Raw genomic sequence first — 27,903 nt, forward strand, 5'->3', positions numbered from 1 at the left:
GCTCAGCCTCCTAGGTGCTGGGATTATAGGTGTGTGCCGTTACACCTGGCCAAAATCTGAAATTTGTAAATGCCAACATGATGCTCAGAAAGTTTCAAATTTAGGGCTATGGGTGTAGAAGTCTCAAATTAAAAAAAAATTTTTAGATTCTAGATTTTTGAATTATGGATGTTCATCACTAAAATGTATGCAGATATTCCAAAATCCAAAAAGCTCTGAAATCTGAAACACTTCTAGTCACAAACATTTCAGGTAAGGGATACTCAGCCTGTCCTTTCTCTTACTCCTTCTTGACTCTCTCTTATATTTTTTTAGTGTGTGGATATTTTGAGGAGTGAACCCAGGGCTTCACACATCTGTACTCTGTCCCTGAGCCATACCTGCTGCCTTCCTTCTATATTTCTATATAGTGTTTCCTTCTGTTTTTACCTTTTTTTTTCTTTATTTTTTTTTCTCTTGTAAGCCTATGGCAAGTGTAAATTAATATGATAAGTACATCTAATGTATAACATATAATCTTAAAGTGCATAATTTTTAAACTTTGTAATTTAAAAAATTATTTTTATTAGTGTGTATTTGCAGTACACAGTGATGACATTTGTTATAGGAGCTGGTACAGGTGCATAATATATCTAATTCTACTTATGTCCCCTTCCTCTTCTCTCCCTCCCTTTGAACTGTGTCATTTTTTTTTGTTTGTTTGTTTGTGTTTTTTTTTCTGAGACAAGGTCTTGCCCGGTGCCAGTTCCTCTAACTCATGGCAGTCCTCCTGCCTCAGCCTCCCGAGTGCCGGGATTACAGGTGTGCACTGCCATGCCCAGCTTAGAGCTGTATAATTTTTTGAAGTGTTTTTGTTTGAATGTAAGGCATGGTTGCAAAACTATATTTTACTTTTGTAATTTTTAGATCATGGAGCAATATGCTAAAGTTAATTTTTTAGTTTTTCTCTCTTAACTGTCTCCCAATGATTGAATAATTGAAATCTTTTGGGTAGTGATGTATTTTACCCCTATTCCTATTTTTTGAGGTATGTTTAAGTAGATTTCAATTAGGTTCATATACACTACTTTCTATATATTCATACGTTAGTCATTTTGATTAGACTATTGTCTGTATTTTTGGTTTATTGCAACGTGGTTTATGCAGTACCAACTGATCTCCATTTTCTGATTCTATATACCATAGGCCTGTCTGAAGATTTTCATACCAAGGATTCCAAACCATCATCTGACCCACCTTGTGTCATTGAGAAACTCTGCTCCTTGCATGATGGCCTGGTTTTGGAAGCAAAGGGGATAAAGGAGCATTTCTGGAAACCTTATATTAGGAAACTTTATGAAAAAAAGGTTTGTAAGTAACAAAGAAGTAACAGGAAAACTTCTTTTGGAGAAAGTCTTGATTTTGTATGACAATTAAAGATCTCTTCTTTCATCTTAGCTCCTCAAGGGAAAAGAAGAAAATCTTACTGGTTTTCTGGAGCCTGGGAATTTTGGAGAGAGTTTGTGAGTACTTGTTATAACCTAGGAAGCCTCAGAGTTTAGTGTTTTTTTATTGATTGTACTCTGGAGGTTTAGAATGTTTTATGGGATAATAAAGGGAAATAATAGAACAACTGTCAACTTCTATAAGCACAAGTTTTAAGTTCGCTGAAAATTGTTTGACTGTTCCTTAAAGCTTTACCGGTCAAGCTTTGGGACTGTACATTGGGAAATGAAGAAGTCCTTTTGGAACGCTGCTGGTGACAAATGTGGATGTAGAATGGGAATCCTGAGGTCTCTGGAGGTGCCTAGAACAGCTGGGAAAGATAGCGACACTTGCTGTGTGGCGGAGGCGCATAATGTTGCAAGCCTGCATTTTAATCCTTGGCTTTTTGTAATTAACAGTTATCCCACTGAAATGTAACTTTCAAAATATTATTAGAACTTTTTAAAAATTAAGTTTATCGGTACATTTCAGGTACACATTATGACCACATTCACAGTAGGGAATCTGTGCCTGGACGTGATCTGTCTTCTTTCCTTCCCATTCCCCTCCCCTCTCGTTAGCCCCTTCCCCTCCCAATTTACACAGCTTAGTTTCCATTTTTTCCTTTTCTTGTTTTTTATTTCCCTTCCTTCCTGTCCCATTCCCTCTTCCTAGTTCCCCTTCCCGTTTTCTTCCTATTTCATAGTATCTGTTATACATTTTGGTCCTTATTTACTTTTGATTTCTCACTACAGGGAAACAATGTGGTATTTACACTTGTGTGTCTGATTTATTTCATGTAAGAGTATGTTCTCAAAGTCATCCATTTACCAAGAAATGTCTGAAGATTATTCTTTATGGCTGAGTAGTATTCCATTGTGTAAAAAAAACCCCACAGCTTCTTTTATCTATTCATCCATTGATGGGCATTTGGGCTGTTTCCACGATTGAGCTATAACAAACTAATAAATAAAAAAAATGAAATAATTAAGTGAACGGAAACATAACTGCAACGATAGTTCTGTAAGAAAGTGCATGTTGTCTGTGTTTTTTTCCTGTAGTAAAGCCATCAATAAGGCCTACGAGGAGTATGTTCTCTCTGTCGGGAATTTAGATGAACGGATATTTCTTGGTGAGGATGCTGAGGAAGAAATCGGAACTCTGTCGCGGTGTCTGAGCACTGGCACAGGAACAGAGAGTGCCGAAAGAGTGCAGATGAAAAACATCCTGCAGCAGCACTTTGACAAGGTGAGCTGAGCCGCGCCAGGTGGGTGGGGAGGGAGGTGCGGATGAGCTGGAGGTCTGGGTTTTTTTCATAATATTGCATGAGAATTTTGCTTGCAACACAAAGAAGAAAATCCCCATCATATGTCTCTCAATTGAAAAGGTTATCTTACTGATTTACTGTTTGTTAACATCAACTTTCATTTATTTATTTATTTTTTGGTTTTTCTCCGGTACCAGGAACCGAACTCACAACCTTGCGCTTGCCAGGCAAGCGCTTTGCCGCTGAGCTAAATCCCCAGCCCAACATCAACTTTCAAAGGTTATAGTTAGCTCTGAGAAAAAAGTTTTCTATAAATTTAAACAAATGTGTCATGCTGATAATTTTCCACTTTGAAAATGTGGACCAGTGGTATGTACTGGGTCTTTTGCATGATGAACACAGTGGGTGTGTAGAAATGTCAATTAAGTTGAATTGGGGCCTTCATTTAAGAGACTGGAGAAACTAATAATCTGCATTCTTTAAGAAAGCTGTTAACTGAGTTCCAGGATCATGTAGAGTTATATCAAGGAGGCACTTCGGAAGGCAGAGTCTGCGTTTCTCTGTCCTCTGAGCTGCTGCAGACTGGAGAGCGCTCACTCACATGACAACAGTGGGAAGGTATTTTATCAGCCAGTGTGCGCTGGACATGGGGGCATACAGCACTGAACCAAACGGCATGCATACCTGGTTCTAGAGAAGCTTATTTTCTAGTTTGGGGAGATGGCCCAATGATAACCGAAGAGTTAAATACGCAGCGTGTTGGGCGATGATATAAGAAGAACAGTAAAATTGATCAGGAGTAAATGCAGTGTTGGGGGCAGGGGGAGCAGGTGGGCCTCGACGTCTCTGAGGAGGTGGTGTTAACAGACCCGAAGGAAGTGGGGAGCAGCTCGGAAGTGTGTTCGAAGGCAAGAGAACAGCGAGTGCAGGAAGGAGCAGTGACCCTGTTAATGTGGTAGGGACAGAGTGAGTGAGGGGAGGAGTGGGAGGAAGTGAGAGACCAGGGAGCAAGGCACAGACAGACCATGTAGACCGCAGCAGCTGTAGTAAGGACTTTTTTTTTTTTTGCCTCTGATTGAGATGAGAGCTTTTAAAGTTTTTTTTTTTTTTTAAGAAGAGTAACCTCTGTGATCTGATAGACATTTTTAAAGGTCTTGTATGCGAGTGGGGCCAGGGGCCAGGGTTGAAGAAGGGAGCTGGGAAGCGATTGCAGTGATTCTGGTGGGAGCTTTTGGTGGCTTGATTCAGAGAAACGACTGTATCAGATCACACTGTGGGTACAGCATCTGCGGGATTTGTTGATGTTTTGGAGTAAGGTGTGACAGAAAGAGAAAACCGGGAAACCTGTTGGGTGAATAATACAGAAGCCAAAGTCCTTACACATGGCTTGTAAGGCCCCTACCACCCCTCTGAGTGCACCTCCTGCCGCTGCCCTCCTCACCCATGCTACTCACCCAAGCTTTCTTCTTCATCCTTTATATCTGGCCTGCGGCCACACCTAAGCCTTTGCCCTGGCCGTTTCCTCTGCCTAAAACATGCTTCTGCAAGATACCCGCATGGCCTCCTTCCTTGCTTCCTCACTTCTGGTTTCTGATAACCTGACTAGTATATAAATTATATAAAATAATAACCACCAGTATCTCCTAAGCTGAGGACTTTCCCCTTCGTTTGCTGTTAATGTCCTGTTGGGCCTGTAGCTTTCTGACTGTAGGCAGGTAAGTAGGTAGGTGGGTGGGAAGAAATCTTTGTTATCTGTCTCCCTGCATTGAAATACAAGCTTCCTGAGGGCTGTGACCAGTGTTGTGTGCAGTGTCTATCATATAGCAGGCATTTTAAGAATATTTACTGTTGGCATTTATTGAAGGAAAGATCAGGAGTTACAGTTATTAGCGTGGTTATTTGAGATGTCTTTTAAGCATCCTACCTGCGTCCTTGAGTTGGTGTTTAGAAATTTAATGCTGGTGTTCAGAGCAGAGGTTAGGGTTATGTGTGTACGTCCTGGTGTCATCAGAATAAGGATGGCTTTGAAAGTCATGGAACGAAGAGATGACCCAGCAGTATGAGTTAGTGTGAGAAAGGGCTAAGGACAGATCGCTGAGGCACTCCAAATTTTATTAAGTCGTCCCTTGGAGAAGGACTGTCCTAGTGTATTCTTCTTTCCTTCCTTCCTTCTTCCCTTCTTCCCTCCCTCCCTCCCTCTCTCCCTGTCTCCCTCCCTTCCTCCTTTCCTTCCTTTCTTTCTTTGTTTTTGAGACAGGGTCTCACTATGTAGTGCAGGCTGGCCTTGAAGTCATGGCAGTCCTCCTGCCTCAGTCTCCCAAGTGCGGGGGTTATAGGCATGTGCCACCACGCCCGGCTCTTCCAGGGGTGCATTTTGACTAGGAGGAGTCTTGCTTCAAGTCAGGTAATAAATACCAAGTTGATAATGTTAAAAACATGAGGTATTTATATCCGCCTGGGCTATATAGTGAGCTCGCCAGCCTGAACTGCATAGTGAGACCCTGTCTCAAAAACAAACAAAAAAACAAAAAATGCACAGGAAGCTTTCGGTGAGGCACTTCTAACAGTGCTGCCAAGAAGCTGCAGGCTAACCTCGAGGACGCTGGGCAGGAAGCTGTTCGCGGATGTCACACCTGGTTCCTCCTTGAAGCCACTCCTGCCCGTGGGTGATGTGTTCTGCGCTGCTGGGCACTGCCGATTCTTTACCTGTCCTGTACAAGGGCTTTTTCTCTCCCATTACAGGCGCTGGTTCATATAAAGAAGTTGGCTGCAAGAACCATACTACAGGGAGCAGCCTTCTGAGTGTAGTTAGTCTATCCAGACAATTTTATTGACTTGATAGAATACCTAATATTTTTAATTTTAATTTTTATTATTTATATCTTTTAGTTTTTGTTTTTTGAAGCTGGTCTTGAACTTGCCATCCTTCTGCCTCAGCCTCCTGAGTGGTAGGATTATAGGTGTGTGCCACTGTGCCTGGTTTTAAGATGAATTCTCTTGGGGCTGGGGATTTAGCTCAGCGGCACAGCACCTGCCTGGCAAGCACAAGGTCGTGAGTTCAATTCCAGGTACCAGAAAAAAAAAAAGATGAATTCTCTTGAAACAAAATGAGTATCTTTACTGCTCTTTGAAACATAGAGAAAGCATACAGGTTTAATATAAGAAGTGTAGAGATTTATTTCTGTGTGATAAATGTCTCCACCGTTGCGCTGGATGTTTTTAAATTTCTAAAATAGGTGCATTCAACACTTAGGGTAGTGTGGCTTCTCTTGAATATTAAAAGATGGCTTTAAGCTATCCCAGCCTTTCAGAGTTTTTGAAACATTAGAAAAGATGTTTTATTATTAGCATGTGTACTCATTCTTACATTCCTTGACACTGAGTCATATATTCTTCATATTTATATTCAAGAATGCTTATTAGTCTACGACCTGTCTACTCTGGGGGAAACCAGGATAGATTCTAGCAACTAAAGATAGAGAAGGGGCAGGAAGGCTGGAGAGGACTGTGCTGTACTGGGTTGGGTTTTTGAGGAGGTTTGTTTTCTGTCTGAAGCAAATTTGATACTTAAGGTGGATTTTTCTTACATCATAGATTTTATTTGGGCCAGATTTAATCCATAGCTTTAATTTGTTAATCTTTGGTTGTTTGCAGAAATAGTGGTGGATGGGAACTGTGAAATTCTGTTTCTTATTTTTTATTGGTTTTTTTTTGTTTTTTTTTTTTTTTGGTTTTTTTTTTTTTTTGGTTTTTTTTTTTTTGTGGTTTTTTTTTTTCTGGTACTGGGAATCAAACTCACAACCTTGTGCTTGCCAGGCAGGCGCTGTGCCACTGAGCTAAATCCCTGGCCCCGAAATTCTGTTTCTTAAAAGTGAATGATATTCTAAAATTTTCAAGTATAATACTATCTTTGCTTTTAGCCTAAATTTTGAAGGAGTGGTAATAGAGAGATATACCTTATCTGAAAGATTTAACTTTTAAGAGACATGCTTTCAGTTGGCTAAAATTCATATTGCTCTTTCACAGATCTCTATATAGATAGTGGTGGCTCTCAGTGGGGTTATGCTTAAGTCTCCAGGAATGGTGACATCTGAGTCACTAACATCGATAGTGTGAAGATAATTCTGATTCATTTGAGTTTCTGTTTAAGTAATTTAAAGTCTTTCTGACCTATAAAACTTTTTTGTTTAATCTACCTCCTTTTTCTCTTTTAGTCTAAAGTACTTAGAGTCTCCACACCACTCACCGGTGTGAGGTACGTGAAGGAGAACAGCCCCTGTGTGACCCCCGTTTCCACAGCTACGCATAGCCTGAGCCGCCTTCACACCATGCTGACCGGACTCAGGAACGCACCCAGTGAGAAACTGGAGCAGATTCTCAGGTAAGTTTGAGCCCTGTCTGCCAAGAGTTGGTTGTTGACCATTTTCCAACTTCCTATTTTAATTTTTTACTACTAGTGCCTTCATTCACCCATTAATTTTATATGAATGGCATGCTCAGTCTTGTTGTTAGAGTAGGAAATCCTGTCAGAAATGTAAGGAGACCATCTCTGCTCAGATTTCTTTAAGGTGGCACAGGACACAGTAACTAACAACGCGAGACTTGTACAATAGAGCACCAGGCTATCTTATTACCGATTGTTGTGTCTAAGAGTTTAGGGAAGGTGGTCATGGGGTGGTTAGGGAGGATACAAGCTGACAGAGGACTTGATGAGAGGATTGGATCTGAACAAAGTTCAGAAGGGAGGATCAGATTTGAAAAGTTTGACAGAGTTCCACGTGTTGACAAAGTGAGAGCAAAACCACTGCCTGTCAGTTTTACAAGCTCTACAAAGCACTCTTAGCCTGCAAAGGAAGTTAGCTATTTTCAGTTCCTTTGATCTCCCTGATCTGGTGGGAACATCAGTGAGGTTTAGTGAAAAGCACAGTAGGCTTGTGTATAACTTTCGGCAAGCAGATTTGAGAAAAATGATTCAGAGACTCCCCCTAATCCTAAAATTCTAGGATTTGATGACATAAGCCTTGTGTGTTTCCAGTTTATTTCTGGTGGTATGGAATTAAGAAGACCCGTACACATTTCAGTAATTGCTTCCTTCCAGCTAGGCTCATGAAATTTTTATTTTTTAAATTTTTTTTATTTTAAAGAGAAAAAAACCAATAACAAAATAACAACAATGAAGACAAAAACAAAACAATAAAAACAATACAAGATTTCAAAACAAGATGATAGTAATTAACAATGGTTATTATATTACATATCTTCAACAAAGTTGCTCAGATTACCAGATGTAAGAATGCAAGATTGATCAAACCGTTTAAGACAATAACAAGTAATAAAAAACATCAGAAATGATACAGAGCTTCATTAAACAAGATGGTAGGAATTCAGCAATGCTTATTATATTGCCTATTGTTGTTTTGAGATTAGTTGTTCAGATTACCAGATGTGAGCATGCAAAATTGCTGAAGAGGAAAAAGATTTAAGCACTAACTGTTCCTTTCAGTATAGACATTAGCAGTCCAATAGACATTAGCAGTACACTTATCTCAGCTGTCCTTGTATGTACATCTATATTTTTTTAAATTTTAAAGAAAAAATATCAAAAACAAAATAACAGAAACAAAAGTATAAACAAAACAACATAAAAACAATAAAAATCGTACAGAATTTCAAAAGAAAGTGATAGGAAATTACAATGGTTGTAATATTACATGTTGTTATCTTCAAAGTAGTAACTCAGATAGCCAGATATAGGCATGTAAGATTGATCAGACATTAACGGTACCTTTCAATAAACTAATAGAAATTAGTAGTACAATTATCTTAGCTATCTTGTGTACATAAATATAGTTGTTTTTTCCCTTTTTTTTTTTAATCTTTTCCCTCATCTCAGTTGTTTTTTTCTTCTTTGAGCAGTTTCTTTCCCTTCACAATATGTATTGTGCTTTTCAGATTTTATTTACCCTTTCAGGTTCTTATACTAGGGAGGCAATACTGTGTTTACACATGTGAATCTGATTTATTTCACTTATGAGTATGGTCTCTAGTTTCATCCATTTACCTATGAAAACCTCAAGTTTATCCTTCTTTATGACTGAGTAGTAGTCCATTGCATAAAAATACCACATCATTTTATCCATTCCTCAGTTGATGGGCATTTGGGTTGTCACTGTCTTTGATTGTTTGATCAATCTTACATTCTTATGTCTAGTGGACTGAGCAACTTCATTGAAGATAACAGTATGTAATGTAGCAACCATTGTAAATTCCTATCATTTTATTTTGAGGTCATGTATCATTTTTGTTGTTTTGATTTCATCTTCATTGTTGTTTCATTAGTTTTTTAAATTTTTAAAAACAAACAAACAAAACCAAATTGCACTGCTGTAAACATGGGTGCACATATATTGCTGTGGTATGATGTTTTCAGTTCTTCTGGAAAAATATACAGAAGGGGAATAGCTGGGTTGAAAGGGACCTCTAATCCTAGTTTACTGAGGGATCTCCTGACTGATTTCCACAGTGGTTTCACCAATCTACACTCCCATCAGCAGTGGAGTAGGGTTCCTTTTTCCCTATATCCCCTCCAGCATTTGTTATTGGTTGATTTCTTGAGCTAGCCATTCTTTCTGGGGTGAGATGGAATCTCAGTGTTGTTTTAATTTACATTTCTCGAATGACCAATGATGTTGAACATTTTTTCATGTATTTATTTGCCATTTGTATTTCTTTATCAGAGAAGTGCATATTCATCTCAGATGCCCATTTTTGGATTGGGTCTTTGAATTTTGGGGGCCTGATTTTTTAAAATTCTTTATATGTTCTAGTCAGGTAGGCTCATGAAATTTTAACGATAACTACTTTCCCTTTACATTTTCATGAAGTCTGCTTTATTCATAAAGTTGATTGTGTTTCACACTCCACAGGTACGTCATATATATGGCCTCTTTTTAAGTCGTACTTTTTTAGGTGGACCACATTTGTCCTGAATTTAGAAGTATTTTATAAATACATTTTTAAATCTTGTCTAAGCTCTGTATATCTTTCAGTTCTCTTCATAATCTCTGACCAAGCCTAATTATTTAATCTTTATTTTTATGAGTACTTACTTGTAGTACACAGTGATTACATTCATCCTGGAGAGTTGGTACATGTAGCTAACACCTCTGAAATCTTATGTCCCCTTCACCTCTCCGCCTGCCCTTCCATCCCTTGGTTCCCCAAGCATATCTTCAATCTTTTTTTTTTTCTTTTTGTCTTTTTGAGACAGGGTCTCACTATGCAGTTCAGGCTGGCCTTGAGCTCACTTTGTAGCCCAGGCTGGCCTCAAACTTGCAATGATCCTCCTGCCTCAGCCTCCCGAGTGCTGGGGTTACAAGCGTGTGCCACCACGCCTGGCTAGCCTCATCTTTTTGAGACACTGTTTTGTTATACACTTCAGGCTGGCCTTGAATTCACTTTGTAGCCCAGGCTGGCCTCAAACTTGCAGTGATCCACCAGCCTCCACCTCCTGAATGCTGAGATTACAGGTGTGCACCACCATACCTGGCTGTATCTGTAATCTTAAATACCATTAGTGGGGTTAAAATGAATATAATACTAGGTAAAAACCAAAGGGCTTTCTTTTAAAAGGGTGTGTGTTCATAGATAAAAATCTTGCCTGTATAGCATATTATATTCCGTAATTATCTCTAGCAAGAATATAACTGATTTTAATTTTCTTCATAATTTTCCAAGTTTTAAAAAATTTTTCATTTTTATTTTGTTTTCAGTACATAATGATTACATCATGAGGAGTTGGTACATGTACATAACACATCTTAAATGTTTTTTAGTTCTCTTTCCTCTCCCTCCTTCCTCCAGTTTTCTAAACTTTTTACATTTTTACACCGATATATATATATATATTTATTATCAAAATGAAAACATAATGGTTACAAAAGCCCAGATGGGTCATAATTTGTATAATGCTTTTATATTCAACATGTACTGCTTTGTAATTAAAAAAAAAATCAATGAAATATATATTTGCAGGGGAAATGCCAAAACAAAAACAATAAAAGATGCTGGTAACAGTTTATGTGAATCTAAGTTCTGTAAGTTGTATACAGCATAAGTTTGTTTGTTTTTGTATTTTTGAGACAGGGTCTCGCTGTGCAGTTCAGGCTGGCCTTGAGCTCACTTTGTAGCCCAGGATGGCCTTGAACTCGCAACAGTCCTCCTGCCTCAGCCTCCCAAGTGCTGGGATTACAGTCATGAGTGATTTTAGCACTCATCAGTACTGGGGATACATAAGGCGGGTGGAGGCCAGTCCCAGCATCACCTGGGCCAGGCCCACCCTAAAGCTCAGGCTGCTAAACTTTCTGCCTCACACAACAAATGTTTATCTTCACTCACAGTAGTAATTCTCACCTTTGAAAAGGAAGTATGGGATCTCCTGGATTACTTTGAGAAGTGGGTGGGATCTCCTGGAATCTTTGGGCAGTATGTATTGTCTGTTTAAAGTATTTTTATTTACATGTTAATGGAATTACAGAGATGTAAACATTGTATCCCTTTGTGACTTGACAAGAGCTTTACAATAGATCATTTATTACTTTTGAGGACATGTTCCAGAGATCCAACCCAGGCTATTGCTAACAGATTGAAAGAAATGTATGAAATATATTCTCAGCATTCCCAGCCAGATGAGGAATTCAGTAACTGTGCCACTGGTAAGGTTTTATGTTGCCCATTCTGCTCTAACTTTTGATGTTTAGCTACGTGGAGTGCTTCTGGTAACTGAATCGGAAACATGAGGAAAGGATTTAGGATTTTAGGCTGACAGCTAGAGTGTGGCTGTCCATATTTCTGTCACACATGTAATTGCTGGGCCCTTCTTGGAGAGAAATTTTAGACTAGTATCTTTATTGTGTTGGCCTTCTGGTACTTTGTTAAGTTTTTCAGTTTTTGCTTGTAAACTGGAAATTAAATAGACGTATAGTGCTTCTGCAACACAGAACAAGTACAGGAGATATTCAGGTTAAAGACTTCTTGTCCGAATAGTTGGAAATGAAAGTGTTTGAGGTTTCAGAAGTTTTTGAATTTTGAAATGTTGCATTAACAAAATGAAGTATTTTGGAAATAAGACCCAAGTCTAAATAAAAAATTCATGTAGTAATTTTATACTGTTTGTTTATTTATTTATCGTGATGCTGGAGATGGAACACAAGGCCTTACATGTATTCTACTGCTGCACTACACCTCCGGTCCTATACAGTGCTTTCAGCATTTTCGCTATGACCCATTGTATGAGGTCAGATGTGGAATTTTCAATTTGTGGCATTATGCTAGTGCCCAAAAATTTCCGATTTTGGAACAGTTTGAATTTTATGCTGGTACATGTCCAGATCTGCCCTCAGAATTGTCTGATGTATGGACTGGAGCCAAGTCTGTGTGTAGTAGTAATCCAATGCCATAGCTCAGCATGTGTATGAGTCACCTTCCCATTACTATAACAAAATACCTGAAATAATTAACTTAGAAGAGGTGTATTTAGTGTACTGCTGTAGAGGTTCTAGTACATGATGGAGTTGCCCCACTGCTTTGGGCTTATAGTAGAAATGTGTGGTGGTGCAAACTTGTGTCATGGGTCAGGAAGCTGAGACAGGAGGGGAGGAGACCAGGGTCCCATGGTCCATGTCAAGGATGCACGCCTCTGCTGACTTTACCTCCGCCAGCCCCACTTCCTAGCACCCCCACTGCTGCCCCCACAGCATGCTGTGGGCACCAAGCCTTTAACACCTGGTCCTGTGGAGGACGTGCAGCATCTAGTACAGCAATGTAGAGTGATGTCCAAATACAGGGATGAAGGGTATGACTCTTAGTAGAATGATATTACAGTTCTTTATATGCAAATTTCATAATTTTAGAAAAAAGTGAATATTACGATGAAGAATATTAAGGAATCTCAGGGTTAATCGAAACACTAATTGTAGCAAGGGTCTATATCCAAAGTGTGGGTTTGGTTTCTAAGTTTTATTTTGTGGGTAGAGATGGCAGGGTTGGCCTTCATTTTCCACAATGTTTATTTTCTTTGTTTGATTTTTGTTTGTTTGATTATTTCTACAGAAATTGCCAGCAAACACTTTCGTTTTGCAGAGATGCTTTACTATAAAGTATTAGAATCTATTATTGAGCAGGAACAAAGGAGACTGGGAGCCACGGATTTGTCTGTGAGTAAAATAATCTGTTGATGGGCAAGTAAAACACAGCTCCGCCCCGTGAGGGATGAATCCTACCTGGCTGTAGGAATGAGCGGCGCCTGCTGAAGCTCGCGCTCCGGGGCTTCTCACTGTGGCGGGCCGGGTGTTGTAACTCAGGGCTCCAGGGCTGGGAGACTCTGCAGTCAGTGATGAACACTCACACTTTACCTAATGGAGTTGTTAAGTATCGTAGAGGTTTTATTTCGGTCTCACATGCAGAAATAAATTGTGTACTCACCAGACGGGATGCTGACACGAGTACTCGGCCATTCTTCTGTGGCTCATGTGTTTCCTAGGTTGCATTAGTCAAGAAGTATAAAGAGATTTTTTCTGTAAATGACACTGAGTTTTGATAGCATCAGTAAACATACTTTTAAATTGTCTATAATTGTTAATAGTTTTTATGTGTCAATAAAAGATAGATTTAAAAGTGACAAAAGTATATATTAAAAAGATAGTTAAGATAGTTATACTACTAAGTTCTCTTAATTCATTGAAAAAAAGGTTTGTGCTAATATTGTTTGGACAATTAAATGCCGGTATTTTGTACTTTGAGTGACTAATTTAAAGATAATAATGTGCAATATATTAACCATTGTTACCCTCGTATTATCTTGCTTTGAAACTTTGTTTTTTTTTTTTTTTTCTTTAAAATAAAAAAAAGACTTCTAGGAAGATGAAACCCTAGAGAAAACCTGAAAGATCTATTTGTAAATTTAGGCTGGTAGCATAAAACATGCAATTAGATATACGTGTGGAAATGTCATATCCATACTTACGATTATTACATTATACTTGAAAAGAAAACAAAATTGTAAAAATTTAAAAGTTATTTTTAAGATAACATTTTGGAAAAAATTGTAACATTGACCAATTACTCTAACTCCTTAATATTCTACATATATATATATATATGACTATATGAATTTAAAAAGTTGTTTTATGACTCAGTATTTTGTGAAAGACTTATTGAAGGGTACATAAAGCATAATTACAGTTTGGGAGCTAATATTAAGCAGGTACTTATATATTCTTCTAAGTAACTTCTTTAAACTTATTTTTAAAGATCTCCCCCTTTTTTACTGTGGTAAATATGCTTAACAAAACAGCATTTTGGCCGTCCTTACGTTTATAATCAGGTGGCGTTCGGCACATTAACAGCACCTGTAACCATCACCAACTTCTTTCTCCAGAACTTTTTCATCTTCCCAAGCTGAGTGTGAAGCCATTGAACACTAACTCCCTGCTTTCCCCTCCCTCTAGTCCCTGGTAACCTCTATGTCTACTTCGTGTGTCTCACAGCTACTTTTTTTAAAATGAATTTCCGAATTCTGGGTATCTCACGTAAGTAGAGTTGTACAGTAGTTGCCCGTTTGTGTCTGGTTATCGCATTGGGGTTCGTCCACATTGTAGTGGGTATCACAACTCCTTCCTTTTGTTGAAACAGTTGGTCGAGCCATTCAGCTGTTGAAGCACAGTTGAGGTGTTTGTGCCTTTTCACTATTATGAATATTGCTGCTGTGAATATTCGTGTAAAAGTATCTTAGTTTCTATTCCCACTTCTTTTTTTTTTTTTTTCACATAATATTTCCACTTCTTTTGAGGTCTTTGTACCTACAGGTAGGATTGCTAGGTTATAAGGTAACTTTTTTTCTGTGCCAGAGATTGAACCTAGAACTTCATGCTTACGAGCAAGTGCTCCTTCTCTGAGTGCATGCTCACACCCAGATGGTGATTTTATATCTAACTTTTTGAGGAACTGTAATGCTGTTCTCCATAGCAGTTGTGACATTTTAAATTCCAACCAGCAATACATAAAAAGCTTCACTTTTCTTATATCTTGCAATCATTTGTTATTTTTCATTTAAAAAATAATATCCATCTTGGCCATGCATGGTGGTGTACACCTGTACTCCCAGCACTCAGGAGGCTGAGGCAGGAGGATTTCTGTGAGTTTGAGGCCAGCCTACGGTACATAGTAAATTCAAGACCAGCCTGGACTTCATAGCAAGACCCTGTCTCAAAAAACAAAACACAAAAAATAATAACCATCTTAATGGGTCTGAAGTGGTATCTCATAGTGTTTTTGATCTGTATTTCCCTAATTACCAGTGATGTTGAGTATCTTCCCCCGTGACCCCTTTGTGTACTATTTTTGGAAGACCATCTATTCAAATCCTTTGTATGTTTTTAAATTGGTTTGATTCTTCTTTGTTGTCAAATTGTAGGAGTTTTAAAAATTAATTTTGGATATTAATACTTTATCAGATATGATTTGCAAATATTTTCTTCCATTCTGTGGGTTTTCTTTTTACCCTAGTGATAGTCTCCTTTACGTACAACTTTTTAATTTTGATGAAGTCTGATTTTTTTCTTTTTTTGCTTGTGCTCTTGTGCCTCATAAGGTTTATTTGTTTGTTTATTTAATTATTTATTTTTTGGTCTTTTTGAGACAAGGTTTCGCTATGCAGTTCAGGCTGGCCTTGAACTCACTTTGTAGCCCAGGCTGGCCTCGAACTCACAGTGATCTTCCTGCCTCAGCCTCCTGAGTGCTGGGATTATAGGTATGCACCACCACACCCGACATTAGTAAGTTTTAAATACATAAGTAATAAATGTTTATATACAATCTCGCAAAATTAATAAACAAAAAAATCATCTGTGATTATGTTACCCTGTAATAAACATAATGACTTTTGGTACATGGTCACCTAGCCAGTCACCTGTTTACTTGGCTTTATATAATGGTGGCCTCTAACTGTAAAATTTGTTCTGTAACATCTTTCCACATCATTATTCTGTGCATCATGGTATGTATAGTTTGGTTAGGGAAAGAATCTTCTGTTAGTTACACTTCACAATATATAATATTTGAAAAGATTTAAATATTTAAAAGATCTTACACATTACTTTATATTTTTGATAAAGAATGAGCTCATAAAGTGAAAAGTTTTGTAAAAAAGCAAGCACATATCACTAACTCAGAAAACAAGTCTCTCTTATTTTTACTTAACTGATTCTGAAAAACAAAAAATAGACTGATGTTTCTAAATGTTACTAACTTTGTTTCATAGGGTATTCTGGAACAAGATGCATTCCATAGATCACTTTTGGCTTGCTGTCTTGAAGTCATCACTTTTTCTTATAAGCCTCCGGGGAATTTTCCATTTATTACTGAAATATTCGATGTACCACTTTTTCATTTTTATAAGGTATTTTTAAAAATATGAACTGATGATTGTGGATGGGATATACTTCTTATAAAGTCACCTAGTTCATAATATCCAAATACATTTATTCTAGTTTCTATTTTTAATTACACACTTAATAATCTCTATTTAGAAAGCATAGGAGAATCTTCAGACCTATATGAATTCTTTTAGTATACAATAGTGTGAGAAGTCTATTTTGGGTAAAAGCTTCATTTGATTCTCTCTCTTTCATCTAATATCTGCTATACTAGATAAACTTGTATAGCAATACTTTTTATTTTATAAAAGCTTAATAACATTGAAAGTGTCTTTCAGAAAAAAAAATATCACATTGAGAGGCACAGAGGTACTGCATTGATTTTTGTAGGTTTTTTTGTCTTGATATTGACTTAGCATGTGGTCAGAACTAATTTCTGTAGTTTCACAGATTGTTTAGAGGATTTAATATGAAAGTTTGTAATTTAATTTTTGTTTTTGGGTGGTAGAGATTGAACCCAGGGGTTCATGCATGCAAAGTATATGTTCTGTTACTGAGCTACACAACCAGCCCTTTAATATAAAATTTTAAGAGTAATATTTTCAAACTAATATATAAGGCATATTTTTCATTTTAAATATCATTATATACATATTTTATATTCATGTAAGTAAGCTAAGTATTTACAGATAGTAAAAAGAAAGCAGCTATTTCAAAATAGTACTATTAATTATATTTGAATAAATTATTTGTCTCTTTTTAAAGTACTTAAATATATTCATTTTGATTTTACACTTGTTTTTTTCTGTGAAAAATCATAATAATCATAATTAAATTAATTTTTCTTTATTTCAGGTAATAGAAATATTTATTAGAGCAGAAGATGGGCTGTGTAGAGAAGTGGTAAAACACCTTAACCAGATTGAAGAACAGATCTTAGATCATTTGGCATGGAAAGCAGAGTCCCCCCTCTGGGATAAACTTAGAGATAACGACAGTAGAGTTCCTACATGTGAAGAGGTGTGTGAAAACATCTTAACATCTTTCCGTAAGAAAAGTACCTCAATATCAGTTCCATTCATCATCCCTTTTAATAGATAACAATTGCCCTAGTTGGGTTTAATGTGGTCCCTGTATATCAAGGAGGTAATAAGGGTCAGAGGTACTTTGTCAGTGCTCCAGCGTTTCAGTGACAGTAAGAACTCAGTGCTTTTCCTTATTTCCTGATTAAGTTTCTGTTCCTTAGCTACTCTTCTAACTTGGCAAATATATGATGAAGGTTCACAGTTAGAATCTGATTGGAATTAAAAATTTTTTTTTGTTAGCTGTCAGATGAAAATGGAAAAGCAGCCAGTTTTATTAAGACAGGGTTTCTGGTGAGCCAAGATAGTTTTTTTTGCCTTAGGGTATTGTAATGCTGATGAAAATGCTTTTCTGGATGCTGCCATTTTATGTAAACAATTGTTTGTAGGTCATGCCACCTCAGAACCTGGAAAGAGCAGATGAAATCTGTATTGCTGGCTCCCCTTTGACGCCTAGAAGGGTGAGTGAAGTTCGTGCTGACACTGGAGGACTTGGAAGAAGTAAGTCTAAATACTAAGAGGAATAGTATGCAGACTTGCCTCTGGAAATTTAAATTTAATCTAAACCTACAAATGAAATTAGTAGGGAATATGGAGAAGAAAATATTTTTTGCACGTTAGCATCACATGGATCATTTTAAAATAATACTTTTAAAGAATAAAAAACATAAGAAAATGTATGATAACAGTGTGTGTGTATGTGAGAGAGAGAGAGAGAGAGAGAGAGAGAGAGAGGCACTTCTACCACCAAGCCAAATCTGATCAGAGCAACCATCTTTTCCAAAGGATAGAGTATCATACATTAAATGTGAATCCTTATTTTCAAGTGTATGTTTATCTAAGAGCATACCGAAGCATAGGGATGGAAAAACCAGACTGTTAGGAATTATTTGGGGTGGTAGAATTCCTGGTAATTTCCATAATGTTTTAGAGGCAAATATGTACTACTTTCTAATCAGAAGAAGTTGAAAAGCCTTAAAGGTATTGCTGCATAGTTTAATTAGCTACAGACAAGTCAGTGATGTAAGAGAACTTACTGCTGGCCCAGGGGATAGAAAGGGTTAGGTTTGCTGTGCATTTGGTTTGTATTTTAAACAGTTTCTCAGATGGCCTACCAGATACAGTTTCAACATCTATAACTCCTTTTATATTTGTTTTTTCCTTCTTGGTGCTAGGAATCAAACCCAGGCCCTTACACATGCTAAGCACACATCTACCACTGAACCACACCTCCAGGCCTGCAACTACTTTTTAAAGAACAACTATATAAATCTAGAGAGTTCTGAATTGTTGGATGTCATTATTGTTTCTAGAATAGTTTGTGATATAATTGATAAACAGTTGCTAAAGAAGAATCTGTTTAAAATAAAAAATCACTCTTAAGTAGTGCATAGTAAGTATGAGTCAGTGATCCATACGAAAACGTATTCATTTTTGAAAGAGGAGTCATAATGGTTTAACTGTTTTTCATATCTACTTGGAATTGTTCACAGATCTGATAACTGGTCTCACAGTCCTACTGTGGTAGTTTTTCATTCCCTAATCCATGGATTATGATTTGACATTAAATTTCCTTCCTCCTTTCTTTTTTCTTTCTACCTTTTTCTTCTTTTTCTTTTTTCTTTCTTTCTTTTTTCTTTCTTTCTTTTCTTTTCTTCCTTCCTTCCTTTCCTTCCTTTCCTTCCTTCCTTCCTCTCTGTCTCTGTCTCTGTCTCTGTCTCTGTCAGGGGTGTTGGAGTGATAGGACTTGAACCCTTGAGCACTGAGCTACATCCTCACCCTATTTTTTTTTTAGCTTTATTTTGAGACAGTCTTGCTAAGTTACCCAGGCTAGTGCCCTGGAACTTGTGATCCTCCTGCCTCAGCCTTCTGAGTAGAAAGGATTACAGGCATGCAACACCACTTCCTGCTTGGTTTTTTTGTTTGGGAAGATTAAAATGTTTTGGAAATAAGTAATGTTAATGGTTGCACGATGTTACAGATGCTACTAGGTTGTACACTTAAAAATGGTTCAAATGATATTTTTTTACTAGAGTTTTAAAGAATTATTAATGTAATATAACAAATACCATTGAATTATACAACTTAAATGGGTGAAATACATGAACTGTGTATCAGTAAAGCTTTTTAAAAACTATGGGCTGGGCACAGTGGTACATGCTTGTAATTCCAACTAATTGGAAGGCTGAGGCAGGAAGATCATAGGTCAGCTAGGGCAACTTAGCAAGACCCTGCCTCAAAATAAAATTTTAAAAAGGGCTGGGGGTGTGGCTCAGGATAGAACACTTGTCTACCACGAACAAAGGCCTGGTTCAATCTCCAGCATTGCAAAACAAAAATACTAAGATTAATTAAATCTAAACCAGCTGGGTGGGGTGGTGCACACCTGTAATCCCAGCACTTGGGAGGCTAAGGCAGGAGGGTCCTTGCAAGTTCAAGACCATCCTGGGCTACAAAGTGAGCTCAAGGCCTGCCTGAACTGCATAGCGAGAGCCTGTCTCAAAAAAGATCAATCAATCAATCAATCAATCAATCTAAACCATGTGAATTTTAATAATTTCCTATATGTGGGAAAAGACAAAGGTGAAATTCCATTAAAAACTTGTCTTGTGTTAAACAGTTTGTACAATCTGTTTTGATCCTAGGCATAGCATCTCCGACCACACTGTATGACAGATACAGCTCCCCCACAGTCAGCACTACTAGAAGGCGGCTGTTTGAGAACGACAGCCCCTCTGAGGGAGGGACACCTGGGCGCATTGCCCCGCAACCCTTAGTCAATGCTGTCCCTGTGCAGAGTGTATCTGGAGAGGCAGTTTCTGTCACACCAGTTCCTGGACAGACCTTGGTCACCATGGCGACAGCCACTGTCACAGCCAACAATGGACAGACAGTGACCATTCCTGTACAGGGTAAGGAAGACAGTTGGATATTGTTTTCTAGCATTTATTGTAAAGTCATTGAAGATTTGGGGGGAAATGTCGATATGGGATAGAGGAGTCGGGGGGAGGGGGTTGACAGAGATGCAGATCTCTCCTAGGAGAGCCTCCTTATCGCATTTTCTGCATCCCCACCCCACCCTCACCTAACTGTAGGTATTGCCAATGAAAACGGAGGGATAACATTCTTCCCGGTCCAAGTCAATGTTGGAGGGCAGGCACAAGCTGTGACGGGCTCCATTCAGCCCCTCAGTGCGCAGGCCCTGGCTGGAAGTCTGAGTTCTCAACAGGTCACAGGAGCAACCTTGCAAGTCCCCGGCCAGGTGGCCATTCAGCAGATTTCTCCAGGTGGACAACAGAAACAAGGCCAGGCTTTAACCAGCAGCAGTATCAAACCAAAGACCACCAGCTCTTTATCACTTTTCTTTAGAAAGGTAATTCTTCACGTACCTTTACCATAGCGTGAACTTGGGAAATGTTATCTCTAAAGTGAAATGTTCTCACATTATCTCTAGCATGAAATGTTCTCATTTATCTGTTAGGTTTACCACTTAGCAGGTGTCCGCCTTCGGGATCTTTGTGCTAAACTAGATATTTCAGATGAACTAAGGAAAAAAATCTGGACCTGCTTTGAATTCTCCATGATTCAGTGTCCTGAACTTATGATGGATAGACATCTGGACCAGTTGTTAATGTGTGCCATTTATGTCATGGCAAAGGTGAGTATCGTTTAGGTCTAAAAAGACAAATGCAAAGGTGCTATTGTTTTTGTTTTTTGGTGACAGGGTCTTGCTATGTAGTTCACACTGGCCTTGAACTCACTATGTGGTGTAGACTGGCCTCAAACTTGCAGCAATCTTCCTGCCTCAGCCTCCCATGTGCAGGGATTATAGACATGAGCCACCATACCTAGCCAAAGATGCTATTTTTTTTTCCCAGTACCGGGAATTGAACTCACAACCTTGCACTTACCAGGCAGGTGCCATACCACTGAGCTAAACCCTCAACCCCAAAGATGCTATTTAATTACTCAAAATATTTTTGTTGTTTTGTTGTTGTTTCATTTTGTTTATGGTTCTGGAGATTGAACCCCAGGCCTTTACACTGAGCTTTTGTGAGACAAGACTTTGCTAAGTTGTCCAGACTAGGCTTGAATTTATGATCATACTGCCTCAGTCTTCTCAGTCTTGTATTACAAATGTGTGCCCACACACCTAGCCTTCTCAGAACATTTTAAAACAGCTTTACTGAAACATAATCCATCTATTTAAAGCATACAATTTAATGTGTCGTAGTATATAACAGTACATTGTATTTTTATCTATTTGTCAGTTGATGGACATTAGAGTTGTTTCTGCTTTTTGGCTGTTATGAATAATACTGCTATGAGATTTGTGTATGAGTTTTTGTGTAGACGTATCCCTCCATATTTTTAAGTTACATACTGGGGAGTGATTAATGGATCATTGGTAACTATGTTTAACCATCTGAGGGGCTGCCAGTCTGTTTTCTAACGTCCTCTACCATTTCACATCCCCATCAATAACAGGACAGTCTTAAATTCTCCAGTTTCTCAACACATTTTATTATTTTTTAAAAAAATAACTTATTGAAGTAAAGCCTACATAACATGAAATTAACCATTTTGAAGGGAACAGTTCAGTGGCATTTAGTACATTTACAGTGCTGTATGTTCAACACCTCCTTCTAGTCCCAAAACACTTCCATCCTTGCAAAGGAAAGCTCTTTGTACATTCAGTAGTTTCTTCCCATTCTCCCTCTCATGGCCCCCGGCTACCAGCAGTCTGTGTTCTGGCTGTATAGGTTTATCTAGTCTGAATGTTCTTATAAATAGGATGGTACAATACGTGTGGCCTTTTATGTATGGTTTCTTTTTCTTAGGATAATGATTTCAAGGTGTAGCCATTTTTTTCTCTCAACCTGTAGCCATGTTGTAGTATCAGCACTTCATTCCTTTTTATGGCTGAGTGATGTCCCCTGTGTGGACATATCAAATGTGTGTGTCCATTCATCTACTGATGGACATCTGCGCTGTTTCCAGCCTTTGGCTATTGTAAATAGAGCTTTTGTAAATACGGGTGTACCAGGACTTGTTTGGTGCCTGTTTTCAGTTCTCTGGGTTTGTCCTTGAGGGAAACTGAGAGCCATATGCTTATTCTTTATAGTACATTCTGAGAAGCCATCATTTTACATTACTACCAGTAATGCAGTAGTGTTCCTATTTCTCTGTATCTTTTCCAAATTATTTTATGTGCTTATTTGTCATAATTTTTTAAACTGTAGCTATACAGCTTTAATAGTTGAGTGGCATCTTGTGGTTTCAGTGTTTTTGCTTAGTGACTAGTGATGTTGAGCATCTTTTTTTTTTTTTTTTTTTTTTTTTTTTTTTGATGTTGAGCATCTTTTGTTGGTTTTTATCTGAGTTGGGTGTTTTGTTTTCCAGTACTGAAAATTAAATGTGGGGACTTGTACTGAGCTATGTCCCCAACTTATTTTTGAGACAGGGTATTGCTAAGTTGCCCAACCTGGCCTTTACCTTGTAATCCTCCTGCTTCAGTCTCCCAGGTAGCTGGGATTGCACCACCACACCTGATCTGTTATGTTTTTTATTCTAGTGAGTGTGAAGTGCTTACTGTGGTTTTGATATGGATTTGCCTAATGATGTACCATCTTTTCTTAGTGTCCATTTGTGTCTCTTCTTTGGAGAAATACCTGTTCAAATCTTTTGCTTGTTTTTTTTTTTTTGTTAATCTATTTTTGAGTTGTTGGAGTTCTTTATATATTCTAAATACAACTACTTGCCAGATACATGATTTACAAATATTTCCCCCTCTTCTGTGTGTTTTCACTTGATAGTAGTATTTGAAACATAGAGGTTTTTAATTTGGATTTTCAAAATACTTTGGACTTTTGATTTGTTGCTCACCCTTTTGGCATCATATCTAAGAATCCATTGCCAGATCTGCATTCATAAAGTTTTGTTCCTGTTTTCTTAGTATTCTCTTACAGTTAAGTCTTCGACCAGTTTTGAGTTTTTTATATGGTATGAGATAGAAATCTAGTTTTATTGTTTTATCTTTTTTGAGACAGGGTTTTGCTATGCAGTTCAGGCTGGCCTTTAACCCACTTTAAAGCCCAGGCTGGCCTTGAACTTGCGGCAATCCTCTTGCCTCAGCCTCTGGAGTGCTGGGATTATAGGTGTGTGCCAACATGCCCAACCTAGTTTTATTTTTGTGTACGTAGCTTTCCACTTGCCCCAGCACAACTGCTAAAAGAACTATCCTTTCCCTATTGAATGGTCTTAGCACACTTGTACAAAATTCACTTCCCCCTTGACATATGAGGCTTTTTTTTAGTTTGGTTTTTTGAGACAGGGTCTCACTATATAGTTCAGATTGACCTTGAACTCACTATGTAGTGCGGGCCGGCCTCACACTTGCAGTGATCCTCCTGTCTCAGCTTCCCAAGTGCTGGGATTATAGGCGTGCGCCACTATGCCTGGCCACATGGGTTTTTTTAATCCATTCATAAGGGATGTTATTGATAGAACTGTATTTCTGTGGTTTTACTTTGTTTTTTATGTCTTTTTGTTCCTTTAATTCTCCTTTGCAGCTTTCCTTTGCTTTAGGTAATGTAGAATTTCAGTAGTAATTAATGTAGTAATTACTGTAGTAATTTAATGTAGAATTTCAGTAGTAATTTAACTTGTTACCTTTGTATTTGCTCTAGGGTTTACTATATATATCTTAATTCATCAAAAATGAGCTTCTAAGTCATACTAACTAAATTCTACTGAGAAACATTAGTGTCATGTTTCATATTTTCCTTTCATCCTTTATTTTTGGTGGTATTGTTATGCACATTCCATCCATAAATACTACAAATGCAACAATACTTTGTTATTATTGATATAATTGTTTGATTTTTAAAGGAGCTGAGAGAAAAAAGGAGTATGTTTATTTGTAGCTTTTGTTGTATTAACTTATTTATCATTTTTGCTTCTCTTAATGATGCCTGTGGATTTGAGTTGCCATCTCAGTCTTTCCTTTGTTCCTGTCTACATCCTTTGTATTATTTTTGGCAAATATTCTGTTTCTTTATACAATAAATAATACTATTATAAATACTTTTAAATAACACTTAAATAGTAAATATAATACCTTTATTTTTAAAAATTATACTTATTGACATAAATTGAAAAATTTAATGGGTTAGCAACGTTTTCATACATGCATATGCCATATTTTGATTATATCTTCCCTTCCTAATGCCCTGTATATAGTATATTTCTGTGTTATAGTTCCAACGGTGCCTCATATACAGACATACTTGACTTTTATAGTTTCTGATGAGAAGTCAACTTTTATTGGAGTTTCCCTGAAAATGAAGTTATTTTTCTATTTGCTTTCAAAATTTCCTTTGGCTTTCAGCATGTTTACTGTGGTATACCTGGATATGGATCACATTGAATTTCTCCTAGTTAGAGTTTGTTGAGCTTCCTTTCAATGTCTGCACATTAGTGTTTTAAATTACTCTGGGAAGCTTTCAATCTCTATTTCTTTGAACTTTTTTTTTCTGCTCTTCTCTATTCTCTCCTGATATTCCTGTTACACATATGTTGGTATGCTTAATGGCTGCCATTTTTCTCTGAGGCTTTATTTTTTGTTGTTGTTGTTCTGTTCTTCAGATCACATGATCTCTTCATGCAACTTTGCTAACTTGTTTTTCACTGATAGCTCAAGTCTGCTTTCCTCCTCTGATGAATTTTTCATTTCAGTTGTTATACTTTTCTACTCCAGGTCTTGGTTCACATACCTTGCTTTCTGCTGTTACTGAACTTTAGGTTTTCCTAAATAGATGTCTTTTCATTTCTGTATGTCTGCAGGACCATTTCCAGAAGCTTTAAATTACTGTTTTTTAAAATATAATTTCTGCCACTTTCAGTGGAGAGCAAGTTCACTGAGAGCCTCACACTATTATGCTAGAAGTTTATCATTGAGCCTCTCATTTTCTGCCAGGTCACAAAAGAAGACAGATCCTTCCAGAATATTATGCGATGTTATAGAACTCAGCCACAGGCCAGGAGCCAGGTAACTATGTTTTCTCTCATGGATGAAAATAAAGTTTAAAGTCTATGATGAATACAAAGAAACTAACCACAGTTGGTTCTGCACTTTTTTTCCAGGATAAACAAGTAAAACTCTACAGAGATTGCTCCTTTAAACCTCCTTTGTCATTAACCACTTCTTGCTTTCTATGTCACCTTTCACTTTAGTAAATGCAGTACTGTACATTTAACCAAGATAATGTTAAATTAAAATTTTAAATTCAGTTTATTTGGTTTTTGTTTATGGAGACAGGGCCTCCCTGTGTAGTTCAGGCTAGCTTTAAATTCACTGTATAGCCCAGTCTATTGTTGAACCTGCAGTGATTCTCCTGCCTCAGCCTCCCAAGTGCTGGGATTACAGGTGTGTGCCACCATGCCCAGTGGTACTTTAACATCATCCATTTGTCTCTGAAAGGCAAGTATGGTAGATTGTTGAATCTGACTTAGAACGACTTTTTTTTTTTTTTTTTTTTTTGGTCTTTTTGAGACAGGGTCTCACTGTGCAGTTCAGGCTGGCCTTGAGCTCACTTTGTAGCCCAGGCTGGCCTCAAACTCGCCATGATCCTCCTGCCTCAGCCTCCCGAGTGCTGGGATTACAGGCGTGTGTCACCACGCCCGGCCCTTAGAATGACTTGATTTTATAGTTGGGTAGTACTACTGCTCTGTAGTAGTTTAGACAGTCCATAAAGCTAGACAGGCCCTAGTGTCAATCCCAGGCCAGTTACTGAATAGCAGTTATGACTTTGGCTGCGTTTCTTCATGGCTTCTTAGGAAGACAACTATCACTACATGGCATTATGGTAAGAATCCAGTAACCTGTGTCAAGGCTTGTCATCTAGGATGTGTCCAATAAATACTAGCTTCTGTCACCATCTCACTGTCTCTTTTAAGGTATATAGAAGTGTTTTGATAAAAGGGAAAAGAAAAAGAAGAAATTCTGGCAGCAGTGATAGCAGAAGCCATCAGAATTCGCCAACAGAACTAAACAAAGATAGAAGTAAGCGAGATCTTTATGAACTCTTATAAAACAAAATTAGCTTTAAAAAATTGTAAAGCCTAGACTACTATGCATCATTAAATGAAATAACCACGACATAAAGTGTTTTATTGGCAAAGGCTCTGCTGGAGCAATAAATCCAATTCTAAATTTAGTGGCAAAGCTGTCCTTCATTCCATAGCTTTGAGGCACATAGGGCATGCCATTTTTCCCCAGGGGAATCAGAGAAAGTTTGAGGCAGGAATCTGTTGGCTTCCAGAAAGAGCTGGCACGTCAACTGGAGACACGCTGTGGAAAAGCGATCCTTCATTGCTGCACAGATACTGGGCTCAGGCCCCAGAAAATGTGGTATAACTTATGGATGGAAATTGTTCAGGAAACTCTTGCTTGGATTGTAGCATAGGAGTAAAGTGATTGGTAGTCTGTCTGACCTGTGACTACTTTGTATGAAGAGAGGGCCCACTTACTGCCGTTAGTAAGAAGAGCAAATAGCTTTTTCCTACTGAATTTTCTCTTCTAAAATTGTACTGGCAATTTTTGTGACTTAACACCCTTTGTTCTTCCGGCTGCAGCCAGTAGAGACTCCAGTCCCGTCATGAGGTCCAGCAGCACCTTGCCAGTTCCACAGCCCAGCAGTGCCCCTCCTACACCTACTCGTCTCACAGGGGCCAACAGTGACATGGAGGAGGAGGAGAGAGGAGACCTCATTCAGTTCTACAACAACATCTACATAAAACAGATCAAAACATTTGCCCTCAAGTACTCACAGGCGAATGTAGTAAGTTTGACAGGGATTATTTCATTCTCTTTTCATTCCTGAGGGATGAGGAGTCAATTATATTTGTCATGTTTTCTATATAAACCAGACTTACAATTAGTTCTTTTATTAAGTAAAACTAAGGAAGTTTTTAACAGAAACAATTTTCCTAATAACCTAATTTCTATTGTTGCCAAGCATCAAGAGTAGAGTTATACTTGGATTCCCTGTATGCAGTACCAGAGACAGCGACATTAGTTCCCATCGTTTAGTATTTAAGACTGGTGGTGACACTGCAAACTGTTTACCTTTCTCTGCTTGATTTCTCATGTATAAAATGGGAATGAGGTGGTTTTTTAGCTTATAGGATTGTAGTCAGGAGTGAATTAGAAATATATTAGAAAATGCTTAAAACAGTGACTGACATATACTAAGCACTTAATGTTTGCTCTTAGTATGATTTTTTTAGGTTTGATCATTGTTGCTAATGTATCACTGTTTACTTTTCATAAAACTACCAGTTTATATGTCCTAACTCAGTAAAAATACTAATTTTTCCAATAAAAACACCTTTTTAGAAATTTTTTCTTAGAATGCCTGATCTTGTTTGTAACAGATGGACGCTCCTCCGCTCTCGCCATACCCGTTTGTGAGAGCAGGCTCCCCTCGCCGAGTACAGCTGTCTCACAACCATCCCGTCTACATTTCCCCACACAAGAATGAAACGACGCTTTCTCCTCGAGAAAAGATCTTTTACTACTTCAGCAACAGTCCATCAAAGGTGAGACTAACATAAATTTTGGCCTTTACTACTCCCAGAATGCTTTAGGATGGTA

General features: G+C 37.8%; 1 protein-coding gene across 4 annotated transcripts in view; it reads left to right on the plus strand.

Moving 5' to 3' along the window:
• Rbl2 (retinoblastoma-like 2) overlaps positions 1-27,903 on the plus strand; it is a 51,920-nt gene that overhangs the window by 16,050 nt on the left and 7,967 nt on the right. For 2 of the 4 annotated variants that reach the window (XM_005388302.2, XM_013516218.1), the window contains 16 exons: positions 1,186-1,346; positions 1,438-1,502; positions 2,526-2,712; positions 6,946-7,112; positions 11,336-11,445; positions 12,842-12,945; positions 16,050-16,187; positions 17,020-17,184; positions 17,636-17,747; positions 19,892-20,158; positions 20,342-20,619; positions 20,728-20,904; positions 25,225-25,296; positions 26,205-26,310; positions 26,883-27,088; positions 27,684-27,848. In XM_005388302.2, coding sequence (XP_005388359.2) covers positions 1,186-1,346; positions 1,438-1,502; positions 2,526-2,712; positions 6,946-7,112; positions 11,336-11,445; positions 12,842-12,945; positions 16,050-16,187; positions 17,020-17,184; positions 17,636-17,747; positions 19,892-20,158; positions 20,342-20,619; positions 20,728-20,904; positions 25,225-25,296; positions 26,205-26,310; positions 26,883-27,088; positions 27,684-27,848 — 2,480 coding nt within the window. Of the gene's footprint in view, positions 1-1,185; positions 1,347-1,437; positions 1,503-2,525; positions 2,713-6,945; positions 7,113-11,335; positions 11,446-12,841; positions 12,946-16,049; positions 16,188-17,019; positions 17,185-17,635; positions 17,748-19,891; positions 20,159-20,341; positions 20,620-20,727; positions 20,905-25,224; positions 25,297-26,204; positions 26,311-26,882; positions 27,089-27,683; positions 27,849-27,903 lie in introns of those variants that run through there. The other 2 variants (XM_005388305.2, XM_005388307.2) reach the window with 2 other exon arrangements.

The sequence above is a fragment of the Chinchilla lanigera genome, unplaced genomic scaffold (assembly GCF_000276665.1).
Source record: "Chinchilla lanigera isolate Chin_1 unplaced genomic scaffold, ChiLan1.0 scaffold00032, whole genome shotgun sequence".
In the NCBI taxonomy this organism is placed as follows: Eukaryota; Metazoa; Chordata; class Mammalia; order Rodentia; family Chinchillidae; genus Chinchilla; species Chinchilla lanigera.